General features: G+C 39.6%; 1 protein-coding gene across 10 annotated transcripts; it reads right to left on the bottom strand.

The window, feature by feature from the left end:
- Window positions 1–1,454: 1,454 nt before the first annotated feature.
- LOC111245382 (uncharacterized) lies at window positions 1,455–27,174 on the bottom strand. Of its 10 annotated transcripts, none has more exons than XM_086979638.1 (12): window positions 26,969–27,174; window positions 26,332–26,411; window positions 25,881–26,050; window positions 15,452–15,777; window positions 12,043–13,673; window positions 11,498–11,924; window positions 10,332–10,706; window positions 8,943–9,586; window positions 8,295–8,453; window positions 6,912–7,163; window positions 3,412–3,572; window positions 1,455–1,996 (listed from the first exon to the last, which is right to left on the bottom strand). In XM_086979638.1, the coding sequence occupies exons 3-12, from the start codon at window positions 25,886–25,888 to the stop codon at window positions 1,900–1,902; spliced, it is 4,080 nt and encodes a 1,359-aa protein (XP_086835764.1). In that variant the 5' UTR covers window positions 25,889–26,050; window positions 26,332–26,411; window positions 26,969–27,174; the 3' UTR covers window positions 1,455–1,899. The 10 variants fall into 10 exon arrangements, 9 of the variants coding, with proteins under 9 accessions (XP_086835764.1, XP_086835763.1, XP_086835765.1 ...); XM_086979637.1 differs by having other exon boundaries at window positions 25,881–26,031; XM_086979639.1 differs by having other exon boundaries at window positions 25,881–26,031; window positions 26,340–26,411.
- Window positions 27,175–27,209: the final 35 nt, after the last annotated feature.

Below are 27,209 nucleotides of genomic sequence, written 5' to 3'. Positions count from 1 at the left end.
ATTTACGTTTATGGAGATGTCAATGTGAAAGATGCTTTGCCGTGCAGTGATCGATCAATTACAAAGGAAAATTAATTAAATTGCTGAAAAGTTGAGAAGGACCGACACGTGGCTATGGACGATCTTGCCAAACGGTTCTAGAGCATTTAGAGTGCTCGAAGCGACATTTTTATCTACGAAGTATACAGATGCGAAACAAAATCGAACTATTTCTGAAGCAGACGACAGAAGATATGTACGAATAATTTATAATATAATGTACGAATAAATTATGTATCATAATACGTGGTACAGCTCAGCTTAACGCGCAAGGAATTGGGCTTAAGTAATTGGTTGAATTGAACAACGATCGTGCATTATGACTTTCTGCCACCTTACATCTTAACGATTGATTCGGACTTCTACCGCTAACAATTAAAGAGATTTCAAGCCGTTAGCAGAAATTCGTGACCAGTGTTTTCTGCTATTGAAAATGCGGACACACACATGTTGAGTTAGCTGATAAAATCTGAGAAAACATAGATGCGACACTTTAATACATTGGTTGCGTAGTCTGGAGGATCTTGCACTATCAGGCCATCATCTTCAGGTCTCTGCAAAACCTCTCTAACGATGTTCGTCTCAATGGAGAAATACAAAAATTACCTGTGACAATTTTACGCTTAGATATCTCACAAGTGATTAGATTATGGAATTACCGGAAAAATGGTAAAGGGTTGTCGATCAAAATGGTGTATATTTTGTTAAGTAATACGTTTCACTATTGGCTTAAAATGGCCAATACTTTTCGACAAACCAATATAGATATTTGAAAAAAGTCAGCAGTCCAAATGCCATTATCTTAGTATTCGCTTTTAGCGCTTTAAAGGGAAGTATTTTTTCCCATTTCAAATAAACACAGGGGAACTGAACAAACGGTTGAAGGATCGGAGAATTCCACGCACCTCGAAAAGCTAGATGAACTAAGGACCTTGAAGGAGTCTTCTTAACTTACCGCCTGCCGAACAAATCTTCCCGATTAGGACAAGGTTCGTAACGATGGGTGGCGACAAGTGAAAAAGGCCACAGACCCAATCGCGTGCGCACAGGCACAGACTGATAGACGTAATTTAGGCGGAAAAAAACACCCAAAGTTTAATCATCTAAAGTTTTCGAATGCCTAAGTGTTCCCTAGCGTAAAAGCTCACAGAAATCCTGGCCAAGTTTACATGGATAGGTTCTCGGCGTTACGTCTCAACACCCATAAACAAAGATTAGGGCTATCATATGTTTGCCTTAAGTGGAACGTTATTTGGCAGGGTTATATGTTAGGGGTGAACGGAGCCATACGCGTGAACTAACGCTTAACGGCAGTAGCCCGAGACGTAAAACTTGAAATACCTACAGGCTAAATAAGTACGGAAGAAATGCATTCAGCTGTACATGTTGCAGCACGTAATAATGACCTTGACAGCTATAGCTTGGCTAAGAGTTTACTCATTTATTTTAAAATTATATAACACGTATCTACTTGTTTGAGCAGCTATACAACTGACAGTCTGCCACAGTCGTCTCAAAGCGACGTAGAAAGTCTTCATTGACTAGCGAATTAGGCTTCTATCAGCATTGTCCATGAAGAATTACTGAAGGCGGGCTAGAATAAATAAGCGTCAATATCTGTTTCGCGTAGATTTGGTTTTCCGCTACGACACACCCATACGTTTTGCAGTTATGTTGTCATAGAATTATTCAGTCACTGCGAGAATAACACTAGTAAAATTACTGAAGAACTTTTCTAATGAAAAATGTATTTCGTTCACATTTGAAAGCCGTCTACTAATATATATACTACCAATACTAACCACTAGTTGCGACTCGGATATCGTTATACATGTTGGAGAGCCGATTAAACAAGGAAGCTCACACTTCAACATTACGGTGAACCCAGTTCTTGAAGCGACTGTTGACAGGGAAGCCCTCACTTGGAATTTTATGTACGCTCTCAGAGTGGTTACCTCTGAAAATTAAAACACGTATGTAAAATTTAGAAAAGTTTCCCATAATCAGTGTTTTTTTTCTAATTTATTAAGGCGACGCGCTGAAAGAAACGCGCATTAGCCACGTAAACCACGCTTCCCAATGTACAGAAATCTCAAGCATTGATCATCTGTGTGATGATGATTTTGGGAAAAGTCTTCTAAATGCCGTGCGCTTATTCGCTGCAGTTAATCGTGGGGAATTCCATCTGGAAAATTTGTTTTGCAAATATATATACACGTATGGCCAAAACCATTTCTCCAGGAACCTTGTCACTTAACAATTTATCCATCCTTTTATTTATCATTCAATAACCAAGTGGGTCGAATTCTACTACAGTTATGTTTAGAACCGCATTTACGAAAAATTCTGTTCATCTATCCTTTTAATTGAGCGCAACGGCCAGCGACCAGGATAGGTTTGATTGGGCTTATTTGGGGTTTCTCGAATGGACTTACGAAATTTCATACCTATTTTCTCGACTAATATTTCCCGGTAATGATTTTTGCCTGTGCTGATATGGCAGCACGCTTGTTAGATATACCAATGCTACGCACTCAAGAGATACGAATTAGCCACTGAGACTGCGCCGCTGCCTTAAACGCATATTATTTTAGAATTTACAGATCAAAGCTAATTCCGATATTAAGGCTACCGGGTCGGGTCACCCAATTGCTTAATCCGTATCTCTACTGCGCTCTTTGGCCTTGCCTTTGCCTGGCGGCCCACTTCACACGCCAAAGAGGTCTGAAGCCTTCACAGACGCACATTAGTAAAGGTCATTTATCAACAAGCGATTTGTCAAAATACTGCAAGAAAAAAGAAAGTCATTTTAGCATTCGTCTAGCACAACTGAATGTTGTACGCTCGAACAATTCGGGTGATCTATAATGTCTCCTAGTATGCCTGATTGTTACCCGAAGAGCTCCGCTTTTTCCGTTGATTCCTTTTTTATATGAAGATAGAATATGGACTTTTACGTATAGGCGCCACTACGGCAAACCCTTTTTCTAGGCTGCGGATGGATTTGCTTCTGTCCAGGCCACTACAAGATTTGGATCTATTAAACACGAGAAGCCTACTCTGCTGTCATACTGGATAATTAGCTTCGATAGTACTACTTACCTATCATCACAAGAAAACTTCATTTAGCGTTTTCAGTACTTTATGGTGTATTTCAAAAAGCAATACACAAACTGCGACAACTATTGCGAATCATGCATGGCAAACGAACGTATGTTACTACCTACATTTGCTTGCCTTCTAATGTAAACAAGTCCTTTATACAAATATATTGACTCTGTCTCAAAAGTACATTAGCAATATAATGGCCATTCGTGCACGATCTCGATACCTGAAAATCGATAAGCCGTATGACTGCTTCATTTAACTTACCTGTATACGAGCTCATAGGGTTTCATACTTCTGTAGCCATGAAGAAGCGTGCGTACCTCGATAGGAGGTCTATCCAATTGGTTCGTTGCGATATCTTCACCGTTTCGGTTAGCCCGCAAATTGTCTCGGACCATAGTCTTTACCTGCGCATTTACGCTTTCCTGAAATGTTTCAGCGGTAGATTAAAAATTAGACATATTCAGATGAGACGACAAATAGTTATAGTAAAGGACTGCTATAAAGTTGGTGAAAGAAGTTGATTCTAATAAAAATTTCAAAAAAGACATTGCCGCCTTTTCTTTTTAAGTTATCACGCTATAGGGATGCAGGAGGAAAAAATGCAGAAAAATTAGTTTGTTGAGAAACGGAGAATCTCAATAGATTTTTCTATCCCTTTAAAGTTTATGCTTGCGACATTTTAGGTGTTCTTGTATGATCGTAACTGTTCAAGTCTTGTACATTGAGGACCTAAACTTTGATCACTTTTCTACTCGGGGGACTGTAAATAATTATGAAGTCAGGCTTTTATTCAAACGAATAAGCATCATAAACACCAGGTGAGAATAGAGAAGCTGTAGGCAGTCTTTAAACATCACTAAAATTAGGGTATAATGGTCTGCCGGCTGTCAGTACACGCTTCGTTTTATACTGGAGGAAACTGCGAGCCATCTAAAGCAACTAAGGCGGTACCGGTCGTGCAATTTCAAACATTTATTACCCAGGTAAATATAACTTGATTACCGATGATGAGTATGCCTATCGTGGATGCCCAAAGATCAACGAAAAACTTTCGAAATAAGCTTCTATCCAGTTCGATCAACAGGATATTTACAATTATAATGAAGCAATAGAATCAAGGATTTAATGAAACTTTTTTATGGGAAAGCTCTGTCGTACCAGGGACATCACAAAACCAAATCTCTATCGGAAGTTGCTTGACGTAATTCTATTTAAACGTCATTTTTCTGTAGTTGCAGTTCGTGCTACGTAAAATTACCGAAACCGGCCTGATCTCAGTAGCTAATCCGTATCTCTCTTTGATCACAATCACGAAAAAAAAAAAAAAAAAAGCATGCCGCTAACACCGGTTTAAACCCAACAACCATTAATTGAAAAATAACAATCGGAAATGATTAATACTAAAGAAACAAACACTGAGTCGGTATTCGTTGGTATGGTTGCCATGCGACTTTTATAGACTTATTAGAGAAAACCCAGATAAACTCAGCAAGATGCACGCCGATTGCTCCTTTAGGATGCCTGATTCGATACCGAAGAGATAATTCTGAGGACTTTATCGCACGATGAAGATAGCCGGCAAGGTATTCTATAACGAAAATAATGTAAAAATATAAGCACCAGTTCCTTGTGGTTACTATCGGTGTCCCTGTTCGTGTAACTTAACTGTTAAGGGTTGTAAAACTAAAGGAAAGGTACTACCTTTCGCATATTAAACAAGAGTGTCTACGATAGTACCGTTATTCGTATCCGTTAACGCGTTTTTTTAATAGATTTTCAAAATGGAGTCTAAAAATTCCCATTTGCACAAGGCATCGTCTTAATTCATACAGCTGCTAGAAAGGTAGCTTATGATTTCGGCAGAAGTATTAACGAGTACACTATGGGTTTATCGGTTAGTTAGTGGCCAGACAATGGAATCACGAAGTTAATTTTCTGTAACCACGACCCTAACTGAGCAAATGCGATTATTATTATTGGCGCAGCTTGGTCGGAGCTTGGTCAAAAGTCGAAGACGAATTTTGCCTTTTAAGATTAACCTTTTCTGGGATTTTCAGCGCTGGGTCTGACCAGTGTCAGATCTATCAATGCACCGCAAGAGTCTTTGATACCAGAAAAGCTTAAATTGTTAGTAACAATCATTCCTAATAGATATTTTTTATGCTCTAGTTCGACCTCTTCAGCGTCAATACTTTTTGCCGACCCAGCTCCCTTCGTCGATGGGAGCTAATCATGTTCAACTACCGTGCGATAAATATCCTTTTCATAATGCTTTTGCAAAGAACAAACTGCTGATCTGTCAAGAGACGGTATATGTCAACTGAATAGTTTACGTTATCAATCGTGTCAGACTGTAGCTGGTAATGACTCGCTTTTCAGTCGGGTTCAGATACATACATCTATTGAAACGTAGGGCGGTCAGAACTTCGAAACATTTTAACGTATATAGAATAGCACCGAAATACAGTTGAAAAACCATGACTTTCACAATGCGATTACTGTATAGTGCTTAAGCGATACGAGCTATCGTGTAAGTAAAAGTAAACTAAAAATAGAAATGCAGTTTATAATAGTTTGAATCAGAGCAGATGATAACACAGATATGAGCTGGATATACGGTAACAAAAGTAGCCTATTTTTTTCAACTTAAAATTAAAGAAATTACAGAGGGGAAACGCAAGTATCAATACACCTCTGGTTAACCGCGTCGCAAGCCGGTACGTGTTAACAACATACTACTAACTTGCTGAATACATCAAACATCTACAGGCGGCAATGTTTTCCCCAACTGACTTATCGTCACAGACTTATCAGAGTGTTTTAGCTAATATTAAGCACAGTACGTAAACATGTTCTAACCAATCAACCGGTTCCTTGATATAATTCGGCTTCCGAACTCGTTCTGTTGTGTCTAGCAAACGCTAGCTACCGCGACGACCGCTCTGGGCATTTTCCTATTTTAGGGCTAGATTTGTCTGGGAAAAAAATAGGCTAATCCCATTACAGCCGCTTAATTAGACAAGAGGAAAAAAAGCGAAAATTTCCAGGACTAAAATGCCGACTGTTCAGGTTCTGAAACTATTCCGAGTACAATAGTATTCCTACTAACGTCTTAGCGGTTTGTTGACCTTCCTTAATTGGCCGATTGCTCCGTATGACTAAGGAACTAGTCGGTAATAATTGAAACCGTGCTTAAATGGTGCGTTTCGTTGGTTGATCTTACAGCTCATAATAGTCGCAGCAATTCCAACATCGAAGTTTTGGACCGCTGCAGTAAACAAAGCAGAGACGGGCACAGTTTACAAATGAAAAAATGTTTCGAAATTGGAAGCGGCAAAGTTGTTATTTTCACTCGATATCTCGTTTTGTTGTTACCAACAACTTTGCTGACATACATATAAATAAATACATATCGGCCTCTTGGCTAGAATTCTGATCTGGTTTGAAGGACTAGCTTAAGATGAAGACTAAATGTCGCCACACAAGCTGAGCCCACCAACCTTTACAGTCTTCAATAGAGTATATTACAGGGTGATTAACTATCATCTATTCAGCAGAGAATAATAGCTCCCGCGAGTATATTTTGTCTTGCAGTTCCTAACGCCTAAAATGCTCCCGAAAGATACATACAGCTTGTGTGAATAAAATAAGCTAGTATTGCCATTTAATATATGATTCATTTATCATTCTATTACCTAGAACTGCTACATAAGAATAAACGAAGTCTAACCACTTCAGCAAAGTAGAATTTTGTCTCTCACCTCAGTTGCTGCATGATCGGGACTGTTCGATTCTTCGATGCCAGTATCTTCCTCGCTGTTCTCATGCTGGTGAATGATCTCAAACCGTTCCACCAGCCGATGATGGGTTTCTGTGAAACCTCGACTTTTAAGCCTTTTTTCAGCTTCTTTATCTGTTGTATTTTTATACCTTACACTGATGATGTACTCACTTGGCATGTAGTGGCGGTCCTTGTTCATGTCGCTAAGATCGCTCAGGATGCTTCTTTTTGTCTATAAGGTAGTGCCGAAAAAAAGACACGTTTCAGCTGTTTAGAACTAATTTATGTGAGCGGTAGGTATTTCTGGCAAACATGGAAGTCTGCTTTTTAGCTTGTGTAGCTTCCAGCTACGAGACCTAGTGCATGCATCTCACGGTTTTCCTAATAGCAGTGATAAGGTCCAAAATGACCCCAAAGGTCGGAAGCTATCAAGTACTACAGGCCGAAGGTCAGTTAACGACAGCCACAAATTTGGGGTAAGCCTATTTTTGTAAGTTAGGTTCAAACCGGAGTAACATATAGTCACTTGTATTTGAAGTATAATGTGTTGCTACGTAATTCCGACTACGCGTCATCAACTTCCTAGCCACCCAGTTAATGAACTCGAAGCCTACCTCTGTGAATCTGTAAACAACTGGCGCTTCGAAATACGACGTATTAAGACAGCATTACTTCACTGTCAACCAAGCTGTTTTCGTGTCAAAGGCTTTGTCTTTATAAAGTAAGGCTGATGACGAATCCTTCAAGATATTTTTTCATTAACCTGTCTGTGTTTTACAGCAGGTGAATGCTTCGCTTATTCGTATATGGCATGTTCGCAAGACATTTTAACTGCTTATGTACAGGAAGCCAACTACAGATGTTTTGCCAGTTAATTTTGTAAGCATTAAAAACGCCCTCGAATGGGGCTATCGAACTGAGAAAATTGTTTTTCATGACCCTCTGGAGTGCCCCATCATAATTGGCTAGTAGATGATCTTGATGCCAGATACGCATACATTCTGCTGTGGAAAATATCCCAGGTAAACTGGTTTACCGAGGATAAAAATAAAGCACGTCCTACACATCTGCTTGCTTGAATTTAGTGATTAAGTACAAAACTCTATCGTTTGTTCAACAATCTTCGTTCAAATTCATAATAACAGTGATTCAAGTGTTCTCGTTTTGGTAAACTTCACTAGGAAACATAATAAGTACAAATTATATTCAAAATCACTGTAGACTCGCTTGTTTCACAACTATATATATATATATATATATATGTCAAGTTAAAGTGAAATGTTGATAACAAAAAAAGTAACGATGTTGTAAAAGCCTGATTGCGCCGTGAAAAGATCCTTGATTTGGTAAACGAAACGACTACCTTATCATAATTTTTCTCAAATTCGTCATGTCTGCTGCTCCTTTCCATTGGTAGTTGTCCTACGTCCGGTTCGGCATTCCTGCTTTGGGCCTTTTGATCATTTTTTCTGCGGCCTCGATGTTCTCCATTTTGGCCATAACGATCATGGCCTCCTGAAACCTTTTGCAAACACGCACATTAAATGAAACGAAAAATTTTATTGCGTTTTCCTCTAGGAAGATAGCATGCGCAACTAGACATGACGTTCTATCGAGGCTTTCATTGTTGTATGTATTCACATAGAAATGTATGTATAAACGTATGAACGGCTCCGTAGGTTCATGTTTCAATTTCCTTATCAGACCTTATCATAAATTATTTCCTTATCATAAATTCCTTATCAGACCTTCTGGAACATATTCGAATCTTCCGTGACTTGGTCGCCTCTTAAATATATTACTATTTTCTATGTATTCTTCGCCGAGTAAACGGCGTCGGTCGAAGTTGCCATTAAATATTTATATACGAAACTTAGATTAGAAGATGCTGATTAATTGATGGGGGTTCAACACTCGAAGCAGGTCTACATATGGAAATACAATCCTTCAGTGATGTCAATCCAATAGATCCCAATAGGGTCAAAACGAATCGAGCGTCACTATTGCGCACCTGAAGGTTTCCGAATTTCTTTTGCATGACCTGTGCAGATTTCAATACCGGAATCCTTGTCCTTATTTTAGTAAAGTCTGTCAGCGCCTGCTTTTCGTTCCTCACACGAAGATTGCTAAGCTTGTCGGCATCTGTTGCCATTTCAGCCTCTGCTGAGCGTTGCGCACCTCGGCCAGAAGTTTGGATTCCTATTGCAGTGATCATAGGTTGACTGGCTCTGGCAGATTCGTCTAAGCGTATCATCGTTGAATGTATGTTGTGCAAAAAATCTTTTCCCGGTCGAAGCATCACGGCCAGAATGGCTGCTTTTGCTAAGGTGTCATTCTGAAGTGGAACGGGAAGTCTGTCCGCATTTACTTTACTGCGTGGATGCCATTCGGCAAACGATCCGGGACGCCTTCTCGAAATACTCAAATGCTTGAACCGTGTGTTGTTGTAGGGTTTCACTGATGCCGTGGAGTGAAATAGTGACGAAGGAAATCTTTTATTTTTTACCATTTCAGGACGGTCGTTCGTAGATTTGGCAGCCTCTGGGACTGAATTGCCTTTTCGGCTTTTTTGTGTAGTAGGCCTTTGCGTCGTGCTTAAAGGTCGGTGAGGCATTCCGAAAAAATCTGGATCGGTCTGCTTGAACCGGAACCAGCCTGTGGCACAACAAGGGTGGAGATCAAAGTTTAAGTTGTTGAAATCTGATTGTGTGGGAAATAGAGATCAGTAGCAGGTTTTACTTAATGGGTTAGTGCGTCTAATTTGAAAATCGTATATGTGTAAAATCTTATAGAACAAGTGATCGTTTTTAAAACGGCGTTATGCTTTCTAGGTCCCGATAGGACAGCGAATGGCATATCAAATAGAGTTTCTTACTTTTTACGTTTTATGATCATTTGAAAGCAGACGCCTTTTAAGATGATTGACGGATTGGGTTTTCTAGGCATTCTCATGCGTTATGCCTTAGTAGAACGTGTATGTTTACGCTGATCAAGTACGTGCCTGCGCATTATTTAAATACTGTAGTACCATATTGTTCAGTACGTTCCGTTTTAAAAATATCTCACTCTATAGAGGTCGGGCATTACGTGACTCTATTTGATTGTATTGATTAATCTGGAAGAAATTAATAGTCAGTTTTCATCTAAGTTAAGTTACGATACTTCCGTAATGTGCGATAGCCGTTAACATCTTTATGATTCTACCACGTTATATTTAGTTAAATAATCATTATACATTTCTTAGCACAATATTGTGAATTTGGTACAGACAATCAAGCAGGTCTAAAACCTATCTAGCGACTAATAAATTGCCAAACACAATAACAATGGCAACTGAATACGCAAAACCACTTGTCTCGTGTCTCTGACGCATAAGGCGTTGCGCACAGAAGCAACTTACCAACTGAAGCTGTACCGTGCCCTGTAGTTCTCTGCTGGCCCTCGAGGATGCCTTTTGTGCTCACCTGCTTAGGGCTTTCATATGTATTCCACGCAATTGCCCTTCGTCCTAGAGTTCCATGTTGTCTTAAAGTGCTTCCTCTTTGGTGGTGTCGAAGCATTAGTGCTGGATGCCCCGAAAGCAACGCTTGTCCAGAAAGCACACTATTATTCGTATTCTTTTGCTGGGTGACAGCTGTGTTTAGACCAGTCTTACCGTTATAGGTCGCGATGTCTGCTGGTGGCTTCCAGGTTCGCCAGAAGGCGTCTTCTGAGAATTCAACATGGTTCTCTTCCTTAGCGGTCCTGGGCACTATGGGTGGTGACCTGAGACCTTCTACGGTTGGCACCATACGACGTGAGACGAATTTTGGCAATGCATGGCAAGAAAGGCATTTATTTTTTTTGTCAGTATTATGTCAACTAGGAAGAATTGCCTAGGCGTAAATGAAACATAAAGATTTCCGAGTTCTACGTCCGATACCTGCTTTTAAGCATTGCTTCGAACGATCAGTTCCCTTCCTAACCCAGCATATAATACAGTTGGATGAGGTATGCTGGGACGTACATTTACAGTCCTTGAAGAAATCTTTGCTTTTTAAATGATACAGTCCGGGAGCTACTGACAATAATTATTGATTCACGATTGATTAGCTGAGCCAAGTACACTATATAATAGCACATGGAGTCTACTGGCGTTCCAATAAACTACGGTTTAGAAGACACTCTTTCTTTGCAGTATATTCACACGATCTCCTACTGGGCTATTTTATTAATTGATCGATTAAATCTTGCTGACATGGCTATTTAAATATCAGTCTTCAAAATTAAATCTTTTTTTCTGTTGAAATGCATTTTGGACACGACTGAGCACCGCCAGATCATGGTCTACCTAATTTGGATCGGGGAGTTTGGGACCGGGGATGGGAAGTTTCGTTTCTCCAAGACCACTAATTCTTAACCCCGATTCATACGGCACTCCAACCGTATCACCCTTCACCTACTACAGACACGTAGGTAAACACTAAAAAACAATATACGTGCATTTCAAACTATAGCTAAAAAGCTAATCGATGGAGAAATACTACGAAACAACGGTAATTGTGTGCAACTAATGCATACGCGTACCTTCTACGAGAATAGATGTGTCCGTGAGCCTGTCCTTTTCCGCCTTTGTTGATCTGACTGCCGCTGAACCAGCCACGGCAGTGCTTAAATGACCGTACTTAATAGGAGGATACACAATGTCGTTAATGCCATCATAAGAAAGAAAGGAGTTGGGGAAACGCAAAGCTTTGACTCCCGCATCCGATGAATGCACAGCGCTACCCTCGGAGAAGCCGGTTTCAGGCTGCATCGTACTTGAATTCGCAGCTGGGCATGTACTTTCGAGCGTTGAAACTCTCGGTATCTTTTTCCAGGTATCATTGCGATCAACTTTATCTCTCGCTTTCTGCCATGGCAACCTCTGTAAACTAGCGACTCGAGTTCCAAACTCGCCAGTCTCTCCGGGAACCCGATGAAGAAGTTCGTCACTGGTGAGGTTCACGTTCCCCTGCAACGATGCAGTTCAAGTCTGATTAGCCAACGGCGTGAAACGGACCCAACCTGAAGGTGTTTGATAATCAGCAGTGTGAAGATGGCGCCAATAGATACCGCGGCCAAAAACTTACCTGCCATCCCCAGGGGCAAATAACTGGATGTTTAGTTGACGTTGTTGTAGACGCTGTCAATGTCAAGACTTCTAAGTCCTTTTCAGATGGATGGTGCTTGTTTGGATCGCGTCGACGGTTTGCTATTAGTCGAGCAGCATGACCTGTAAGTTTTCTGTGTTGAGGTCGTGGGGGTCGTGTTATGCCATGACGGGGGTATTTGGGTAACCAACGATTGTCTAATTTCTTGAAGTCGTGTAATATATGGTGTGATAGGGAGGGTGAGGCAGGTCTTCGTGAAGTCCGATATGCCGGTGAAGGCGCGAGCCGATACACAGGTCTGCGAGGCCGTTCATTTTCTTCCTGTGACCTGCTTGGGGCATTTTCCGTGTCACTTTCCGGAACCTTAGCAGATTGTTTTCTTGGAGCTTGCGCTGCTCGTTGAGCAGCATGTTGTAGAGGATGTCTTGTTCCTTGGAGAACTGCATGTTGAGTAACACGCTTTTCATTCGATAGTGGCTGTCCTTTGGTTAACAATAGCAGCGAGCTTTTATTATAAGGAAGGAATGATTCGTATACAGAAATAACAGCTCGGGGATTTCGCCGATTCACTGCTCTCGATAAAGGACGACGTGTCGGGCGCAGTGTAGGTGACAAGTCATGCATTCGATGTCTGCTGTCCAACCGCGCCTGGTTTATTTCGGGGATTTTTCTCGCTTGCTGATCGTCACTACCAAAAGGTGGATAAAGCGGTGGAACCAAGTTGGATCTACCATAATAACGTGTTTGTTGAACGGTTTTATATGGATATTGCTGGTTTTTTTTTGAGAGTTTGTATTTAAGAGAATCATTAGCATTATGTAGCTTGTGCATTCTCTGCCTGTTTTCTCCATTTACATTTACTCTGTTACCTCTGTCATAGGGTTCTTCATCCAGTTCGTATCTTTCGTTACGTGTAGCTCTGTAATATGCTTTAGGTTCATAGGCCGACTCCTTTTTCGAACAGCGGCCTTTGTCTCGAGTTAGTTCTAGTTCACTGAGGTGTCGTGCGCTTAGATCCGTCGTTTTTTTAGCTCCGTACGCAGTGTCGACCTCACCCAGTTGAAGATTTTTTTCGTTGTCCAGATCAGAACGATATCTCATGAGAACGTCCTCCACATCATTTCGTTTACTTTTGTCTTCGTCACCGGTGCCTGGCCTCGACGAATCATCCCCATTCAAGCTAAGCTGATTATCATGCGACTTATAAGGCTCACGATTTACCGGTCCTGTTTTGGTTGTATCGTCGTTTCTTACGGCACTTCTCTCCGGACGTTCTCTACTATCGCGATTTCGGTCGATTGCCTGTTCCTCTTTCCGTACCCAGTATCCGTACTGATTCCCTTCTTTTGCTCCACGAGCCTGTAGAGGCTTGTTTTTCGTATGCAGTTTTTTATAGGAATGAGGCTTATCCTCGTAGTCGTAATCGCGCTTGCCTGCTAGTCTGTAAGCCTCGGTGCTGTCAACCCGCGAGCTGTCTCTGGCAGCGCCGTCAGTATCATGGCCACCATAATCTTTTGCTGGACGCTCCCTTGACTGCGATTCCGTATCGTCGGTGTATTCAGAGGACGCAAAATTTTGAGTCACCCGACGTTCGCGGCTGTCTTCGCGTTCTAAACAGAGTGAAAGCAGAGCAGTTAAAAAAGGCGAGATTGCATTTATGATCTGATCGATGTATGGATTATAAGTTGGATTTTCATAACATTTTGAATGAGAACACGTGCGTGAATAATAGAACCATTAAATGTCAGAAAAAAAATTGATAGTCGATAAATCATTTGGTTATGAAAGTGTTTGGATGTAAAGAATTTCCTAATGTATACTTCCTCTAATGATCCACTTTCCAATGATCCCTATGTAACAAGTTGTTTATGTTGTGAATTACTCTAAAGGTTTCAGTAAGCATCGTAAAAATTTAAAAAAGGCTGTGCTACGGTTATTTGTTGGTAAATTATCATGCGTGTATATAAACCCATCTTTTAGTCTCATTCTTCTTTTTCTGGAACATGTAAGCAAAACCCAATTGCCGTGTAAATTTTTTACAACGTGCCAATTGGGAAAACTTGTTCGCAAAAAAAAGTTTTTGTGCGTGTTTGGACAAGGCCAACTTTATTATTTTTAGTTTTAGTTAGGACAGTTTAGCTTATTTAATAAGGAGAACAAATCACCTGAATAAGCTCAAATGGGATTGGTTTCATTGTAATCAATGGGATTATTAAAATATCGTAAGATGCCTTATTTGCCTGGAAAATTGGTTCTTTAAAAGCCTTGCATATATATTGCTTTATAATGTTGTCAAACTAAAGTTTGTCAATCATACTTAGATTCATACCTGCTTGAAAGAGCTTTTGCTTAATAGTTATGAGTGAATCCGTAGCGGTGTAAACTCATAATAGCTAGCCTCAAACAGGCAAAGCACGCGTCTACAAGCATCTTTACTAGTAACTTTATTTTTCGCCACTAGTAGAAGTAAGTAACTACTCTATGACCATAAAGTAGTATCGTATGACAAAGGGCACAGTAAGGTATCGTTATATCACCTACTGTTACCTATGTTAGAATGGATCAAGGCAATACCGGATGTAACGCCCGAAACATCTTATAAATTAACTTAATTATTTGACTCATTACATTAGAAGAGGTATACGTATATGAGGTGTAAATATATCAAAGATCATAACGTGTTTGATAATTTCTTGATCATTCTCGTAACAATAAGCCAAATGTTACTGACCACTTGTAAATTCTGACCATTTTTAAAATCACCGCTTTCAATGCTGAAGAATTGGTGCATTCTATACCGTCTGTCGAAGACTCTAGATAGATACCTCACCTTTGATCAAGTAGCAAGAATCGTCCTTTAATTAAGCCTAGTCGAAGAAATAACCTTAATTTTACGAAAAACTTCGTAATAATGGACAGTGAAAATAAAACTTATTAGGATTAGAGGCCACTCGAGTCACAGTTTTTCCTACTTCGAGAAAATTATTCGTTGCTTACGTGCTTTTAGCAAGGCCTGAACAATGTACTGTGCACTTTTTATGCGGTATGGTAGCAATTTCCTCACAAATATATATTTGGCTTAGAAACCAGTACATTGAAACTTCTTTTTTTTTTTTTTTTCTAATCCAAATCTTTAGCAAAAGGTACCTGGAGAACGGCTGGAATTGGATAATCAGCCCAGGTTCCTGCTTGACCTATTATCATTATTTAATTGCGAAATTCCATTACGAAACACCTCTGCACCATTTTGGCTACACTACAAAATTTCTTTTGCTTAATTAGAAGATTAATAAATATGTTTAAATACTTTAGTGTATGCTTAATCATGATAATTATCAGGAAATGAAAAAGCAATAAAAAGCGCCACGCAGTTTAGTTTAACACTTACCAATGCTGGCCTCTTCGGCACTACTGATTCGTTCAATTTGCTCAGCTAGCGGCGATACCGGCGAAAGCTCCTGCGAGTTTCGATTGTTATCGTGGCGTGAACGCTGCTCGTCAAACGGGCGATTCTCATTTCCACGATCCTGGTCCCGATCTCGAGACACACCTCTTCTGTCGTCTTCAAGTGAATCATCGTCCAGCTCGTGACTTATATTTTTTAGATCTGATCCACCACCGGGATGTCTGCCATAATAGTTTTCGTTTCCCTGAGAACTATTATTCGGTGACCGTTCACTCCTATCTGTCTGATCAGGCTTCCATGCCACAGTCCTGGTAGTGAGAATCACAACTATTACAAGCGCGCACGACAAAACCTTCATTGCATATTCGATATTCTTACTGATTCGTCATCACACTCTTTACAACTGAGTCTTTCTTCTATGTACAGCTACTCGGTCTAAACCTAGGCGGGCAAATGGAACATTTCAATAATAGAATACAATCGTTTCAGTCTCGAAACAGGAATAAAGATATACAGATATTCAATAGGAGTTAATCCGGAAGCCCTGCTCCCATCATCTTAAGATATTGAAAATACGATTGATCCCGAAAGCTTATTCAGGCACTGCCATAACAGTCAGTTAATCTTCGATTGGTCAAAGTCAAATTGGACGAATTGCTCGATCTAACAGCAGAGATAGTTCCACCAAACGCCTGCCGCCAGGTAGAACTCCTAACAAAATACTGAGCAAGCGTATTCGACCAAGATGAAAGACAGCCTATGGTTGCTAACGGTTCGCCGCTGGGTGAGCGGCCAGCGGCGTATCGACGAACGTCTCTTCCCTGAGGATTGTTTTTCTGCACGAGTGCGCAGCACGTTTAAGATAAACCCAGCAACGCGACACTGCTTGGACCTTCACGTCTTTTGCGTCTATCCTTAACGCAGGTGGACAACTACACATAATCACACACAGGCACAGCAGTGCGTACGGATGCAGCTGTTTAAACACAACTACATACTTCTAAAGACTGTCCCTTTTTATCGATAAAAAGAAAAGGAATAAAGCAATAAAGCCGAAAGAGTAAGAAACAATCAACCCCATTCAGTTCCTCAAAAAAGCTGCCAGATTTACCCGCTCACCATGTTATTTTATATCATCTGGCGTGTAATAGCATTGTGGCTGTCTTGTAGTAGGAGTAGCCAGCGTCATGTGTAGAGAAACGATTGGAATACCCTTCCTTCGCAAGAACTGCTCTGTCGTCCGCGTTTCGTAACGGCTATCCAAGCTACCCGCAGCTAAAAAGGCACAGTAGTCCATTGGACAACGTTTTTCTTTAAAGGGGGCCACTCGGCCACGTTTAAATTTTTGTGGATCGCTGTTGTCATCACTCCCTCGTCCACGATCGGTTCGTGTACCCACTGCCCCCGTTGCCTTCGTTGGATGTCGATCCGCCTTACTCAACGGCGGTGCCGGCATTAGCCGTGAGATAGTTTAGCTTGCACTGGAGCAGCACCGGCAGCTGCTAAGGGCTTATTGCAACGTCGTATTTCGGCGGTCAGCGCCGGCCAGTGTCTTCAACATTTGGCATGATTTCGAAAGAGCGAGTAGCGTTAAATGGGTAGGTGATGATGTGGTCAGTTTTTTTTCGGTTTCAGAATCTAAAAGGTAGATGTTGACCTAATGGAGTCGTGTGAAGCTGGTATGTGTCGACCGTCTGGTATGATGTGCAGCTGTGAACTTTCACAGATATCGGGCAATAGGATGTTCAGTAGCATTCGCATATCATAGGCATTCAATTACTGGTCTTGCGAGTGATCTCTATCGCTAAGCAATATCGTACCAAACCTTTCAAGGGGATCTCCGGTCTCTTTACCTAAATCAGTGAAAGGGGAATGCCTGTGTATGCGCAAAATAGTTGTTTAGAAAAAGTTCGTTTCGTTCGTTCGCTGCAAAATTTTTTGGCTAACCTAGAGTTAACAACAACCGGCTGCAAGCACTGGGCATATTACTATTAAATCGCTCCGCATTGGTCACGTATTTGCAAACTTTAATCACCTCGTTTGTCTAATCGGACGTCCGGCTGTATTTACTGGTCGCTGAAAACCTCTGCCTATTTTGTTCCTGAGGTAACATTTTGTGACAAAAAGACATCACGCCGAACTTCACAGTCCACAAGTTAAAGCCGTCTTCGTCTGAAGACAGCGGTCGATATTGATTCTTGTTGGACTAACAATCTAAAAATGCAAAAACGTGCCGATGCACAAACAAAGTTTAAAAACGACAGAAGACACGCAACCGTGCATGAATAACTAAATTATCGAACTGTCGGTAGCGGGCTACGTTTGGATTTTTTTAAAATTTGATCATTATTTTCGCTATAACTGTCACAAGCGTTCTTGAGAGCGCTGCGGAAATAATAACCGAATCGTTTGAAAATTTACATAACAAAGTCATTCGAGAGATCGCAGTAAGTGAAGCTTTTAAGCGCGAGATATCAATCCATTTTCTTAGAAAAGTTAATTAAAAGATGTTAATGTACCTATAGTCTTGTGGATTGATAAATAAAATAAAACCGGATAAATCATCAGCACTGGGTTAACCCGAGCATGACAAACTACACTATATATACAACATATGCGGTATTGACACATAAGTTTGTATATATATATATATATATATATATTAGCGTATAGCGTATAAATATAGTGATAATTTATGGAAAATGGCATGAAATAGTGATATCTATTATACAAAATATTTGCACCATTTGCACCGGTAAAACACAGGCAATTTGTTTCTAGTACAAAGCCTACATTAGTTAATGCGTATAAATGAAATTAATCATAAAATTTTTACTATTTCAAATACATGGAACAATGTTATTGTATTAATTCCAGCTCTGCTCATCTGTCTTTTTCATATCGTTCAACTAATCTTTCAACATCATCGTTTTGGGGTGCAAATACCATATGCAGCCCGCTGCCTCGTAACGTATCGATGGCATTCTTCTCTGGTCGTTTATTGTCACTTTCTGTGACAAGCCGCTCACGGAATCCTCTTCGTGATTTGGTGCTTTTTTTTTCGAAGTTCTAGCCAGATAAGCCATCTACTATCAGAAGGTTCAGTACAACGTCTTGTAGCAGAGACGGATCGCCAACGAGCGCTCATTCTCGTAAATCGCTTCGCTGGATAACATAATCAGTTTGTATCAAACAAGTTTATGGCCTAAGAGGATGCGTTCAGGCGACTTTTTGTCCAATAGCGTTTAATTAGTAGTTGGCTACCGATGAAATAAAACATAGGCTTCTTCAGTATTCATTTTTGGCTCGTGAGGCTATTTCTGTAAAGGCACCACAGTAACGTATTTTCCCACCAAGTTTACAGATACGTGAGATGGTCCAGGTTCGAAAGCGAGTTACATAGTATGATACACTTGCCCTCATTAGACATATTCTACAGTTGACCCTGACTTTGAAAATACGTTAGAAACCGAGCAGAGATACATCTTCGCTTAATGCTGAAGTCCAAACGATTTAACCAATGCTGGATGCCACATTCAACATAAAACCCAAGACATCTCTTGACTAGTTACACAAAAACTGTTCATACACAGGCATATACTTACTAAAATGGAACTAATTATTTTAATAATAATACTAATAAAGAATATTCTATATTCATTCCATAATTGTTGTCATTCATCAGCACCAAAATGCAAGCACTATTTCGAATAATGCATGTATACAATAATATTTTGTTTCGTAAACGAGCATTTACTCACATTCTATGACAGTTATATGTTCTAAGCAGCCATGTTTCCCGACTACCACATGCGACCTCTAGCTATCGCGTCCCGCAAATGTTACAACTCTTCGATCGCTGTTCTCTGTCGCAGCATGGTGCTAAAAACCTGACATGAAACTAATGTCAAGCTAAAATAAACGATCCGTAAATCAAGAACACTGTCGCAACAACACGGACAATAACATGACATTAATATATTACCACTAGTAGATTTGTGAGGAGCTCTTTTCTCCGGATGCGATGAGGAACATCGAACCGAAAGGACCGAGCCCGCTAAACGGGCGTGTCGTCACTCGCTTTGCCCTATCTACGTTCCATTATGGACTCTGATTTCTACATATTTTTTTCTTTATACATTTCTATAGACGATACATGTAAGTGTTTGAAATGCGAGAAAATTCGTCATAGACTGACTACCCAAGTACAATCTATAAGGTCACATAATCTCAGTCACATAATCAGTTTCGCGCAATGTTTTTTGAAATGTTTATATAGACCTTCTCCGATATTGGGCTATTATGTTGTTGATTTGTGTTTAAAAGGCTTGTATGAAGCCTTTGATTACTACCTACAAAGGTGAATGAATAAACACTGATTGGAAATTTGTACGCGTTTCAAATTTTTCAATATTGTGAATATTACGATTCTCATTTAAGGCTAAAACAAAAGCAGATTTATTTGCTCGATATAGATTGCGTGCAGCGAAGGATTATGTTATAGGCAGCTATTTTCCGTAAATTTCGCCACGGTTGAATGAAATCGGATACACTGCACCCACTGAAAGAGATTATATAAGAGTAGCTTTGAGCAAAGGACGCCTATGTGATTATCGTTGACGGAAAGGATATAGTCCAGCGTGTGCTGAGTTGTATCATCTAGCAGTGATGAAAGATAACTTATTGAACGAAAATATTGTTTAGAGAGATCTGTTGCTACAATACACGACATGAAGTAAACGTCCTGTTTTCAGCCGATCTACGCACAGACGCGTACAAATTGTGCGGCTCTGCTTAACTCGTGTGTCGATCGAAAAGCTTTATTTTGGGGTCGAGATTTCGTTTATCTTTCGACTCAAAACACACCTTAACACACATTTATGTTACTAAATCCCACTGGAACTGCGTCGAGGCACAGGTAAATAAGTGGGTCCAGCGTACTCGGAAATTTATCAGAATACATATTTTTTTTTTTTTTTTTCTTATTTGTATTTTCGTAATCGGATGCATCCGTGCCATCATTCACGTTTCTAAAAGTGCAGTCATCGGCACTGGCAAAACCCGGCCTCTAGCACAGTACCATGGCCCATCGCAGGAGTATTCCTACCACTCACAGCTTCGTTTCGCTAGACAAACAAATTTGCCAATTCCTGTTTGTTATCCAGACGATTTTTCTGTTGTACCCTAAATCATCGCTAGCACTTTACAAGTCGTCAGTTTAAGTTTCTTTGTATCAGCTGAGATATGCCAAGCTTTAAATTAGGGCAAGGTGAGCATGCCCCGTATCACAGAGAAGAGGCCAGCTTCTATGCGCCGAATGAAACACAAGTAGATGATGATGACAGTATTCTACGAAAAAAACGACCTAGCCTCGGTGGGTAATACGCATGTCATTCCAGCGGGCTGCTATAGTAACCACAAAGCTGAAGCTATCGCTGGTTCAAATTTCAGCCTTGGTAAATGTTTACTGTGGCATCTGGTTATCGTACCGCTTAACAGGTCCCTTTGAGAAACCTAGGTGGGTCCCGCAGGACCCACCGTACTGAATCTTGGATGCTACAATAAAAAAGTGGTTCTAAAGACTTGTTCACACTGTGCGAGTAGTCCATAAAGGCTAAACAGAACCAGCATAACTTGGCAAGTTAACGCTGTTGCTCAACAATGGTGGCATATACAATGAAGATATGCATATATTCAGACTTCACCAAAGTACAACAGTAAGACAACACCTCAGGTATATTGAAGCACATTCACAATAGATATTAGCACATAATTTCGTTGCGACATTAGTAGCTGCGAAACCTAGACACGTTTCGAAATGAAGAGCCCAGCTTGCACATATCATGACTGTATCGACGACATCTGGTTATGATAATACCAGCACTATTATTACTATTGTGGTCTTTCAATTTCGTCATGCCTATCAACAAAGATGTAAACATTACAAGCCGGTCGTAGTCAGGTCAGAATATCTTTGTTCACTATCATGTCATAAGGGCGTTGCGATGGTCTAGATTACAAGCTGGGCGTACAGGCACTTCATTTCGTGCCGGGAGCCAGCCATCGGAAATAACGTAGTAGCATCAGAAGTGATCCTTGACACATATAATAAATCCAAGATTGCCGGTTTACATTTGTAGCTCGCCCTGCAGCATATAACATCTTAACTAGATATAGCGAGAATATTTGAAAATAGGAAGGTCAAAAGCGTAGGCGCGCCGGTATTTATTTAGCCACCTCCAGGTAAGCGATCTATACATGCTCCTACGATGATTCCGTTCGTTGTAATGTGCTCTTCAACGATGCTACCTAATGATAGGATTTTGTCATATTCAGTTTTATAGGACCAAACAAATAAAACTCTTGCTTACATGATATGTAAATACAATTTTTTTCCTGAGAGACGTGTGCTGTAAGCGTATTGTATTTCTAACATCAAAGCGACAAAGGCTTTGTACACTTCAAGTGGACAAAACCAACGCGCCAACGTGACAGCAAGATATATAATCAGAGCCTTTCTCTTTAGAACTTAAATTGTCACCCACAACACTTACAGCGGATTCAAAACGGGTGCAAGCAGCAGTGACTGTAATTATTTCTGCTGATTACCATAGGGCATGCAAACATATCCTCGTTTTGCCTTGTTTCCGATACGTCTTTCGAATATATTCTGAAGCCTTTGAATCCGATAGCTGCTATTCAGGCCGACCTTGATAACGTGCAACGTCATCACAACCAATCCCTCTAAGGCCATGGCCAATGGTCAAATTACGGCAAGAACTCACGAACGGATGCTGCTGACGTTTTAAAAGCGGCATATATATATATATATATATATATATATATATATATATATATATATATATAGCAATAAAGACCCATCAGCTTGTTTCATTGAAAAATAATATTAGTATATTGGTTTAGAGCATTTGTTGAGCTTTCTCTTTCGTTGGAGCTCTAGATCAAATCTGAGCAGTATTTTCTGTACGTCGGCAAGTTTACCCCAAGTTAGATAAATCGTCCCTTATTTTTTAAAAGGTTATGTGTAAATTTTCATTCCAGATACTAGATCTTACTGCTACGTAATAGCATTCTCTAACCGCAGCAGTGCCTCAAAAGTTAAAACTTTCTTTTCATCCTCATCTTAGGTCGGTACTTGTTTTCATCCCGTGTTAAACTTTATTTTGATTTTTAAATTCCAATTTAAATTGATTTATTATTTGAATTTTAAATTCCTGTCACCGTTTAGGTAACTTCTACCTTCGCCTGTGTTGCCAACTTCAATTTCTCTAAAATGACTCAATGAAATCAACGTGTTATCGTTCAAGCACGTTGTAACAGAATTTAAACATTATCAAGGCTTTCCTTATTCAACCAGCTTCTCCCGAAAAGTAAGCGTGAATAATTTACTTCGAGTCGCCTAAAATGTATAGTTGATCGGGCCAAGTGATTCCTTAGAAGAATCCCTTGATTTCTTGAGGAATTCCTACCTCGCCACTCGAACATTTTCCTCTTGGTTTTTTCGAATTAGAATTTGCTTGGACAGTGTTCACTTTGCAACGTCTTAGAAACTGTTTATTCTTTTAGGAATAATCGCTGTGTTTGTCGTATTTCATTTAATTCGCAGCGCCCTTTATGGCTGAGGTAAATATCATCGCCCCATTTCCACAAACGATGCTGGTATATATTTTGGATAACAGTCCATTGACTCACATAAAGACTAAACTGAATCCGATTTAATAAAAGATTTCAGTATCGAAACTGGTATCGGGGCACCAATAGGCTTAAGATTTGATCGAAAAGGCTATTTACCTGCGCCAATCTATTACTGGTGTAACTCTAATAGAAAACAGAAAGGTAGTGCTAGTGAAACCTAAAAAATAAATTCATGCCGAATAAAAAGTCAAAGCCTTAGGTATGAATTTGATTAGAACTATTTCCGGGTAAACTTTGTCATCGAAAATCAGCTGGGCGGCTTTACTATACTACAAGACGGTGACTAACAAAAGTCAATTTTTTAAACCTAATAAGAGCTGGTCTCGTTCGACGCTTAATATCCATAATTTTATATGAGTTTGCGTCGATAGAATGACAGTAGGACAATTATCTATTTAGGGTTTCTCCTTAATAGAAGAGATTGGCAGAACTATGAATGATTATTAACTGACTAATTTGAATGTCTTTTGTCCCGCTATACTATGATACTCTAGAGAAGTATCATATCCGACATGATTGGCATACGTGATTGAACCCAACAATTCGAGAGTAAAAAATATCACAAAAGACAGCATCATTAAGAAGTATTTTAAAATCTTTTTGAGACTTCAGTCGTTATCATCATATAGGGCACTAAAACAAGCGTAAGCACTTTTGCCATAATCGTGTGTCCTATACCAACGTTCCAAACATTAGACTAACTTAATCAATACACGATTGAATGTAGTAGCCAGAAGTAAAAGACACGACTTTCTCGCTCTGAAAAGTTGTTCCAATGAATTCAGAAGCCATCGAAAGCCCGACTTCAACCAAGCTAAATGCCAGAAACCCTGTGTTTATCCACCAGTCCTCATGATAACACATTGGGTAACGTGTTTATCTCTTAAATGTCAAACACCTAATGCTATGGGTTCGAATCCGGGCGCAGACATACATTGTTCCTGGAAGAAAATCTATTGTCGGAATTAATGCCGAGTAAAATATTACACGAAAGCACAAAACACGTTCCCAGTGGCTGCCCTACCAACGGATCGTAGAAATTACTAGTGAAGACTCTAAATTTGAATTCAAACGAACTAGTAATTTAGAAAAAGTGGCAAGGCTGAAGAAGTTTCGATCTAGATAACTTGCTATATGCCCTACCTGGACTTTCTCATAGAATCACCTGGAATAAGCCAAAGGTATTAGCCCCATTTGTTGTCAACGCTTTAGAACGATTATTGTAAGGGCATAATGCATACACACAAGTTATAGGCAACGAACTTGTTTATGACAACGTACTTTGCATCATTTTTTTGTCAACCCACCGCGCTCACTAACAAATGTAGAATACAGACTGCTCGATTTCATTGGTTAATATACGACTTTCGTAATGCTTTGGTCTAGCCTGACTACGACTTACCTTAGCGCTAAATTTCAGACCGATCTTTACAGCATCAGACGATCGTGTATACCCTTTATTCTATAATTCAAACAGGACCATTACCCATTTGTCGTCAATACTTACTTAAAGTCTATAAATATTTCGTTACACTTGATTTTATAGAGTTAGATAATGATATTACGGCCTTTTCGAGCTTCAAGCTTCTATGTCAGACGAAAAACAAGTTCGAATCATCGTATTCCTTCAACTATACAGCCCTACTCAACTTCACAGACCCATTAAAAATGAGAACACATATGTCACGAAATTTAATGTTCACAACATGGCCTGCCCGATATAGGTCGAATAACAAAATGTCAAAAACTTCATTGGCTGAAAGTATTCCCAGCAAAGTGCTACTAGACATTAAAAGCTAAAATAAGCATAAAACCTTCATTTATTTCCACTAAAAACTTCCTGTTCAGTCAATCACCCTTAGGTAATTTCGAAAGATTCATGTTACTTATTGCCTGCTACAATACGTGCAATAAACTTTAACCTGCTTCTAATACATAGATGTAATAATGGTTAGCAGGCCCATAGGGAAGCGTTATATGATATCGTGGACCCATAGATTCCGCGGGTGCTCGGATTTTTAAAATGGGTTGCTTCTCTATCAAGACAAAAAATCTACTAATTTGTTCTAATGAAAGGAATCATTATTTTGTTCTAAATAACAGTTTGCTTTGTTATATGTTAGAGTCGCAAATTAAACCTTGGCTTTCGTCTATATCCCGACTAGGGTACAGGCCGCCTGGTAGGGCCTATCGCAAACCATATTATTTTCGTATTTTAGTCACACCTTGGGGAACACTCAGACAGATGCGGCATTCAACTTGCACCATCAATTTTGCTGCAACTTTGTTAAAACGACGGAAAGATATTAAACGTTTGCATTTTTCATAAAAGAATTATTGAATCATTTTTCTGAGTTTCTATAAAGCATGTTTCTAATAATAATTCGTATTAGTTAGTTACCGATGCTTGACCTCTAAATGTCCCCAACATTTAAGTCACTTATAACAACTTATGAACGTAAACTTTGCAAGAAATTGGTAGACACAAACGCTTCTTACGTAAAGGATTTCTAAATCATGTATGTCATATTAAAAATAGTAGAAGCAGTCCGATCTACACCTAAAAAATGCTTCTTAAACAAATTAGGTTGTTTGTTAGTTCTGAAGCATGATTGAGGCAGTGTACAAGACATCACCGGTGTATGAGCAGGCACAATCTCTACTTAACAGTTTTGGGAGGTAACTATTATGGCACCTGAACATATTAGCTTCTAACGTGTGAATGGTAGTTGTAGTTTATCCCTCCGGCCATTTGTCATCGCTTGAACGGTGACAGGTGGTTGCCTTCTAGACCTTCCCGTTACGAACGAGCGTAGCTGGTTTTTGATGATATGGCTTTGACTGCACTGTTTGGACAAAATGGGCCTTGAAATTTTAGATACGTCTCATTAATTTTTTTCACCGCGCGTTAATCCTTTTGTAAATTTTGTAATCAATCAAACTTAATTCATGCTGAAGACATCACTAGCTACGGTAGAATAAAGCATCTTATTTATTTAAATTCAACCTATTTGATTGCACGCATGATCATGGTTTTATGCTAGAACTGAGAAATATCTTTCAGTAGTCTTTTAAGAAAAATTTGAAGTATGAGTCAATAAATATAGACAATGAATAGATTTTACAAAAATTAAATCAACAGTTACCGCTATACCATGAATATGTACAAATTAGCCAGTTAAAATATAAGTATATTCTACGGTGGTGGCGTCGCAGATTTGATTACCTGCAATCGTATGAACAAATGTTAATGCAATAATAAATGGTCCTTCTTACATAAAATAAAAATTTAAATTATACTCGAACATAGGCCTCTCATTTCTGTTGTCCATAGATTTGTTACTTAAGCATTGCTTCAAACAGCTGCTTCGTCCCACTGTGAAAGGAAATATATCTATGCCTGGATTCAGATCTAAACGATGAAAAGTCAGTTGGGCTTTAGCAGAATATGAGATCGAATGGTTTTTTTTTAATTGCTGGACTTATTGCATTATATGCGCACAGGAGGAGGCTCTTAAAATTAAAAAAAAGTGACTGTTAATTCACCATTCGCACCGAAACTATGAGTTTTTCAGAGGAGTATTGCAGAAAGTAGAAATTTATCGATGCATATAGGTAATAACCCGTCTATTTAAACATTTAGTTACATTTCGACCCCTTTATCGTTATTTTTTACTGGCGGGCGACGAGCGCTAGATCAATGTAATTCGTAGGGACGATCTGTAACCTTTGGTTTTTTTTAAGGTTCAAATAAAAGAAATCATGCTTTGACTGAGTACAGACCAGCAATTATGCCATTCTGTTATTCGTTACTTGTGGAAAACACATCTAGACAAATCTATCTTGTTTACTTTATTCATCACCCCAACAGAGTCACCTTCTATTCCAGTGTATAACAGCGCTTGTGATTATTTTCGATTCGAATCAGGTCGCCACAGCTCGATTATTTATCATTGTTTTCGGTGTGGAGCCGCACTCTATTGGTGTCGGCTAGTCGGCTCAAATGTTGACAATAAGCTAATTT

The sequence above is a fragment of the Varroa destructor genome, unplaced genomic scaffold (assembly GCF_002443255.2).
Source record: "Varroa destructor unplaced genomic scaffold, Vdes_3.0 BEIS01000002.1, whole genome shotgun sequence".
Taxonomy (NCBI): domain Eukaryota; kingdom Metazoa; phylum Arthropoda; class Arachnida; order Mesostigmata; family Varroidae; genus Varroa; species Varroa destructor.
The sequence above is the reverse complement of the archived record's forward strand: the minus strand, read 5'-3'. Positions and strand labels throughout refer to the sequence as shown.

Bases quoted from the DNA above. Each gene is read 5' to 3' on its own strand.
- LOC111245382 (XM_022793677.2), bottom strand. From the start codon at position 15,827: ATGAAGGTTTTGTCGTGCGCGCTTGTAATAGTTGTGATTCTCACTACC. The intron at 13,674-15,451 runs GTAAGTGTTAAA...CACTCTGTTTAG, and splicing joins TGCCGAAGAGGCCAGCATTG to AACGCGAAGACAGCCGCGAA. The intron at 11,925-12,042 runs GTAAGTTTTTGG...GCATCGTTGCAG, and splicing joins TTTGCCCCTGGGGATGGCAG to GGGAACGTGAACCTCACCAG.